The 6,804-nt window shown below is 57.1% G+C and overlaps 1 protein-coding gene across 1 annotated transcript; it reads left to right on the plus strand.

Moving 5' to 3' along the window:
• Positions 1-3,195: 3,195 nt before the first annotated feature.
• Positions 3,196-5,826, plus strand: NCLIV_044410 (uncharacterized protein; the record flags this gene model as incomplete). Its single annotated transcript, XM_003881363.1, has 3 exons — positions 3,196-3,917; positions 4,382-4,497; positions 4,886-5,826. 3 exons carry the CDS (start codon positions 3,196-3,198, stop codon positions 5,824-5,826), a joined length of 1,779 nt encoding a protein of 592 aa, XP_003881412.1.
• Between the last annotated feature and the right edge of the window lie 978 nt (positions 5,827-6,804).

Raw genomic sequence — 6,804 nt, forward strand, 5'->3', positions numbered from 1 at the left:
AAGCAGGGCGGAAGAAGCACAAGGAAAAAGCGCCGAAACAGAAAATTTTCCGCGACTTGTCCCGCGCTGTTCCACATAAAACCGCGGTTCTCATTCGCATGCCCCGCCGCACTCGCTCAGCAGTTTCGCGACCTCCTGACGGAGGCCGTAAAACCGCTCTCTTCATGTTTCGGATCTTCGCCGCATCGCCATCATACGAATCGTTTGCTGCCATCGAAAATTGTCCTTTCGTCTCCTAACGGCGCCCCAGGTCACTTCCTCCCTGTAGTCGCAAAACCAGAGGCAATGCTCCTCGGGGGTTGAGGCAACGCGGAGGGGGTGTGCTCCGCCGGCTGACCCCCCGTCTTGATGGCTGGGACGTGTGACCTTCGCGTAGACAAACAAAAACAATAAGCGGGGCTGTTTTCGGGGCATTTCCGTAACTCCAGGAGGAATTACGAGAACCGCTCATGCTCCTGATTCGCAACCCTCTAGAAAGCGGCTTCATGTTCACCTTCAGTCTTTTTGAAACCCCCCCACTGCCAGGTCAGAAGCCACCGCCAAGTGAGTCTCGCGCGAACGCAACTTCTTGTGAGCTCAGCAGAGACCAGCAACGCTTCTGAACTTTCGTTCCTGTCACGCATGAGGCCTCCCTAGAGCTACAAAGGAAGGGAATATTTGCCCCACGCTTCCATCGTGTTCGCTCAGGTGTGTGCCTGTCTCTAGGATTCGGGTTTTTCTGCTGAGTACGGCAGCGACTTCAGCCCCGCGCCGCTCACAGCGGAATCGTCCTCGGCGACGCCCCGGCCGAGCTTCGCCTATAAAAGATCCACTGCCCTCATTCCGTGTGATCTAGAAAGGGCGGGAGAATGATATTAACAACGCTACCGAAAGACAAAAAAGATCGCTCAAGATTTGGCGCAGAGTGAGAGACTCTAAGTTTCGTCGCAATGCCCGTCCGGTGTACCTACACCGGCGACGCGACAACTGCGGAGAGCGGTGAACGTCGTGGAGTGTACTCTAGGATCGATATGTGAGCTAGGAAATGTGAAGAAACCAGCTAGGCTCTGTTTGTGTGTACTTCTGGCGTAATTTGGATAGGAGGCAGAGACGGAGGAGCACAGATGTCGCGCTCTCGTGAGGCGAGTCGAGACGGAGGAGCACAGATGACCCGCTCTCGTGAGGAGAGTCGAGGAGTCGAGACGTGCGGGCGCGTCCGGAGCGCTTCTCTTCCGGCCATTTTCCAGCGTATGGGCAATACTCAGACTTGAGGGATCGGAAGCTCACACGGCACAGCAGGAAACAGGGTGAAGCTGAAATGCTGAATCTGTGACAGGCCGTGCCACAGGGAGTCTGGCCTCGGTCGTGTCGCACCTTGCGATGTGCTGCGGTCTTTCGCGCGCAGCCGCTCGCCCTGCTGCCAGTTTGTTTCCTTCGCCTCGCGGCGGCGCTCTCCCCACCTCGCCCCCAGTGGCGTGTTTGAAGGAAAGTGACGTTAGAAACGCGGTCTGAAGCCTGGCACTTCAGTACAGCACGGCCTAGATGCTTTCACGCGCTCTTCGCAGCCATTCACTTCCTGCGAGTTCCCATTCCCGTAGTAGGAGGAAGAGATCGATTCAAGGGGAATTCGTGTGTCTGTGCGGAGCCGCACAGAGCCATCCGATTGCGCGGGTTCGCGCCTGACGCGTCGCTGACCACGGCGGGGCGTATTCCGGGAAATCAGCCTTTCAATTCTGATTTTCGATCTTCTTTGTTAGCATGTCTCTCAATTGGACTACTCGCCTCCTGGCTTTTCGTCGTTGAACCCGGACTTTGGTTTGCTTGGCGTTGCGAGTCGCATTCCGTGGCACACGCCCCTTTCAAACTTGGTAAACGTTATGTTCGCCGAGAAACCACCGCATTTCTCCGTTCTCTCTGTCTCAGCAAAAACAGGGGATATGCTTTTTTCTCGGCAAGTAACGCCACGCCTTCTTCTTTTGTGATAGCATCTGCAGGGCGACGCCCTGCTTTTTGTGCCCGTCTCCCTCGATGCCCCCCCTCATTGACGGGACGGGTTCCTCAGCAGTTGCAAGGGGACTTTCTTTCCGTCACTTTTTTCTAAGAGAAAGGGACTATTGAGACGTGATTCGATCACTGCTTCCGTTTTCTGGGGAGGTAAACTTTCCCCCGCACGAGGACTTCTTCTCTGCGCACCCTGGCGGCTTTCCCATCCAGTGTCAGGCCGACAGTTTTTCTCTTCCACCTCCATCAGAGAATTTCGTGTCCTAACGCAGAGAGTCGGGAGGAGCGAAGAATCTCTGTTTCGGGAGCGCTTTTTTGTCGGAAGGAAACTGGACAGATGCGCCTTTTCCTGAGGGGAATCGCAGTCTGATGGCGTCGTCTTGCATGTCCGCACGTCGGAGAGGTCGAAGCCGTTTCACAGCTGCTGATCTCGGCTCCCATCGCTTCGTACAGACTGCCCTCGGGCTTCCGAAAGCAATCAAACAGATTTTCAGTCTCGGATTTTAAGCCGCACCTTTGTTTGAGTCGTGCAGCTTCCAGGGGAGACCCACGGCAGCCTGTGGACGAGGGGGGAATTTGAGTCCGTGGCTTCGTTCGTTCTTGCCGCACACCAACCTCCGAGCTCTGGCAAGACGTTTGCTCCTCGTTTCTCCGGGTTTATGTGCTCTTTGCGCGGCTTCTGAGGACGGGTGCCGTCCCCGCGTGTGTCGCTTCCGTTTCGTCCAGATTTTGCCTGTGTCTCTCTTCACGGTATTCCACTCAGATAAATAAGAAGAAAATAGATATACCTGACATCCATGCAACCTTCAGCGCGAAAATTCTCGCGTCAGAAGGCTCGTCAGTCTGCGGTTCCGGCCCTCAGCGCCTCTGCGGACTCCTTCGAAAACCGTCTCCTTGTTCTCTGTCCAACACAACGCGCCATCGCGCGTGGATCGTTTCAAGTGTACCTACATTCAAGCGGAGGACCTCGATGACTCTAGTAACGTTTTGTTCATACGCACGCGTTTGTATGGTATGACTTCCAGCGGGCGAAGAACAGGGCCGCTGGTGGCCTGTTTCTCGTTTCCCGACCGTTTGGCCCCGTCGGTGTGTTCTGCGTAGCGCAAGGCGCGTAGCTGTCGCTGTCGAGCGTTTTTCGCCACGTCGTCTGCGATGTGTCCGAGGAAACAAGGGAGAATGAAGCGCAGAGGTGGAGCTCTCGGTTGGTGTCGGGCGATGAGGGTCGGCGCGCTGTTCGCAGCATTGTGCGCGGTCGAAGCAGGCGCGACTGTGGCGAGCGACTTGCACATCGAGACGGCATACCCTCCGCCTGTGGAAGCTTTGCGCTCGTCGCTGCTTCGAGTCCCCAGAGTCGATGCTTCCAACGGACCACGCATGTCTCCGTTGGAAGAGTCCCCCCAAGTGGAGTTCGGTGTCGGCCACCCAGGCGGGAGCAATGTACCCAGACGCCTAGGGGAAAAGGAAGAAGTGGGCGACGGCCAAAGTCCGCTGCAGAACGCTCAACAGCTTTTGAGGAGTCCTGATACACAGGATATCGGGTCGGCGCATGCACGGCTTGGTCGTCTCTTGGATGGACAGCAGAGACAACAGAGCGAACGTGCATTTGCGGCCGAGCCTGTCGCCACCCCTGATTCTGACACAGACACCGAGGTCGATGATAAAGTTGAGGAAACCGTGGGTGGGGCTCCAGATGAGGCCGAGCGACCGCGTGCAGAGCGGCCGGTCCGCAACCGTGGTGGGGATGCCCCACACCACGCCCAAGTTCCCGACCGCAACGCGGAGCTGTCTCGCTTCGGAGAGGGCTTCTCAAATGAACACGAAGGAGTTAGCGACAGGAGGCTCGCAGAACTCGGAGCAGGTGCGGCGCTGGAGGGAGGTCCCCAAATGGATCTGGGCGGCAACAGTGGCCGCGGAGCTCGGCTGCTGCGGGCACCAGGGTGAGTGTCGTGTTACACACCGGAGCGCTCACCAGCAAATGCATGGGCCACGGGCGCATGCAGTTATGGTGCTTGGAGGTGTTTTTGCAAAACCGCAAAGAGAGGGCGAGGGGTGTCGTGAAGAGGCTCCTGGCAAGCGCGCAGATCTCTCCGCATTTACGAAGGAGTATGGTCAGTGCGTTTACGGAGGTCTGGTGCGTCAGTGGGTTTCTCTTCCACACAGAAGCGTGCGCATTTCCGTTTCGTGCGCAGTTCGGTTCTGCGGTGTACTTACTGCCTTACTCTTCTTGTACTCCGCGTCCATATATTCACGTTTGCCTTTTCTTCCCCGAAAAGGTGTCTTCCCTGCTGTCGTCTTGTGTCTCTGCAGTCGTCCTCTTTGGTTTCGTGGCGCTTTGCTCGTCGCGCGTTGTGCTTGCGTTGTGTGGGAAATGCGCGTCCCTTTGTGTCTGATTGGTGTGCAGGTGGACGAACATTATCGCCCTGGCAGCTGGATTTCTCGTGTCTGCGTTCGGATACAGCGCATACACATACGGCGGACCGAGGGTAGCTTTGCGAATTCACAAGCTTCACCTGAAGAGTAAGGCACACTGTGCGGGGGGGAAGGCCTGCAGAGGCGAGCAGGAGAGGGAGAGACGAAGCGAGGCGCGGCAGCCGCAAGAGCGCGTCCAAGCTGTTTGCGAGCGCAATTTCGGGCGCGTGAATCTGTGAGGGACGTGGGCAGAAGGGGCGAACGCGGGGTAAACAAGAGAAGGCGCGATGGCTCGTGCGACAGCAAAGATGACTGCAGCCCATATTTCTTCCTGTTGAGCGATGCGGGTGTTGCAGTGGAAAACGTCCATGAGAGATGGCAAGCAAACACGAGGAGAAAGGGAGCGAAGACAAAACTACGAGGTTTTGCCCGTCCCCCGTCTCACTTGACGCATCCAGCGTGTGTTTCGGGTTGCCTTCCGCTTCTTGTCTTTCAGGGAAGATGCCCCTTTCGTGGAACCGGTATTTGAGCAATTTGCCTGTACTGGATGAGTCGCGTTTCGAGGAGTTCGATAGCATCATGCAGTGGCTGAAACCCGGGGTGCGGCTGGTCAAGCGCGTGGCGCACGTGTCTTCGGCGCTCGCGGATTTCTTGGGGTTGGACGAGGAGACGCGGCGGACAGGCATTGTGATAAAGGTCAAGTCTTCGATGGGCGCTGAGGCACGGCGCCTGATGTACGAAATAAACGCGCACACGAACATGGTTCCGCGGAATCCTTTTTTTCTGCCGCTCATCGGGGCGTTCCGGGGAACCAGCAACCGCGCGGTGTACCTGCTTCTCCCTCGCGCGCGCGCGGATGTGGCTGACTATGTGAAGGCACGGCCTTTCGACGTGGATGTTCGCCTCGCTGCCGCCGAGATGGTTTACGCGGAATACATTCTCCACGAGAGCGGCTTCTTGCACCGGGACATCAAGGCGCACAACTTCTTCGTGGGCTTCGACGGCCACGTCCTGCTCGCGGACTTTGAAGGCGTCGGCGTGCTCCAGCAACGCACGCCCGTCGTCGGCACGCGGGGCTACTTTGCGCCGGAGCTGTCTCGGCCCACGGACCACACGGAGAAGTCCGACGTGTTTGCTCTCGGCCAAACGTTCAAGCGGATCGCGAAGTACCTGGGGCAGGCCGTGCGCATCCCGCGGCTCAACGAGTTCTGGTCCCTCGTCAAGAAGATGACCGCGAAGGATCCCAGGGACCGACCGACGATGAAAGCGATCATGAGCGATCCCTACTTTGACGGCATCGATTTTGCGCGCCTAGAGTTAAAAGACCAGGGTGTGCCCTTCAAGGGGGACTTCTCGATCGACGTCCCCGACGCGGCCGGGCCGATGTTCGTGCAGGCGAACGTCAGGGAGCGTGAGGAGGACAGACGAGAAGACTGACGCGACACACACACATGGGGGCGTGACAGGGAGCGCGAGAGGTAGAAGTCTCGATAGAGCGCGGCGAGGCGCGCGCGTGTTGGGCGGGGAGTGGGGGCACAGCAAAAACCCGGGGTGGACGAGCCAGGCGTTTCAAAGGAACAGACAAAACGATTTGCGACCGGTTGAAGAACACGATCAACGAATGCAGCTCAAGCGTCTGTGATGCTGACTGGAACCGGTGGAAGGCGAGAGCGCACACGCCGCTGCGATGCAGAGAGGAGGGACTGAGAGGAACTAGAGAGAGTCCAGCATTTGGTCGCGAACGCATTGGGGACAAAGTGAAGAATTTCCCACGGTTCATATGGCCGACTCTCGGCTACCTTTTTCTTTCCGCCGGTGTGTCTGAACCTCTGAGACTTGTACCGGATGTTCGTCCTGTGTTTGAACCCCGTCCTTTGCGGGTTTGGTGCTTATTGGGCTCAAAAGAGAATCTTATTCGTGTAGGCGTCCGCCACACTCTACTCCGTATACCCGTATTTAATTGCCGGCGTTTTATGTACACGTGTGAAGATATGTGCGCCTTTATACGCATGTAGGGCATGCAATTCTTGCTTCCGTGCAGCGGTGGTTAGTTGCTGGGGACGTCTGGAAAGGAACGGGGAGGGGCGGAATGTGTGCCCTGGTTCTTGAGCCTGCGTGGTGGGAAAAAATGGTGCGCAGGTAACGAGGGAGGATGGAAGTGGGATTGTTACGTTTTGTGGAAGAATCGAAAGGGCGGAGCTCCCTAGGACGCACGGGGAATGCCTGGGACGTTGCCGTCTGTCTCAGGTTTTGCTTTTCGCTGTAGTCGCTTTGCGGCAAGGCAAGAGGGGAAAAAATCACTCGCTTAGCAATGTGGCGAGAGGCCAGGGAGACAAGCACTCGACTATTATTGCATCGTTTATCGAGGAATCAGTTCGTGTGACAAGGGCACGTTTTTGTCGTGGATTCTGTATC

Source organism: Neospora caninum, chromosome IX, assembly GCF_000208865.1.
Source record: "Neospora caninum Liverpool complete genome, chromosome IX".
Lineage (NCBI taxonomy): Eukaryota > Apicomplexa > Conoidasida > Eucoccidiorida > Sarcocystidae > Neospora > Neospora caninum.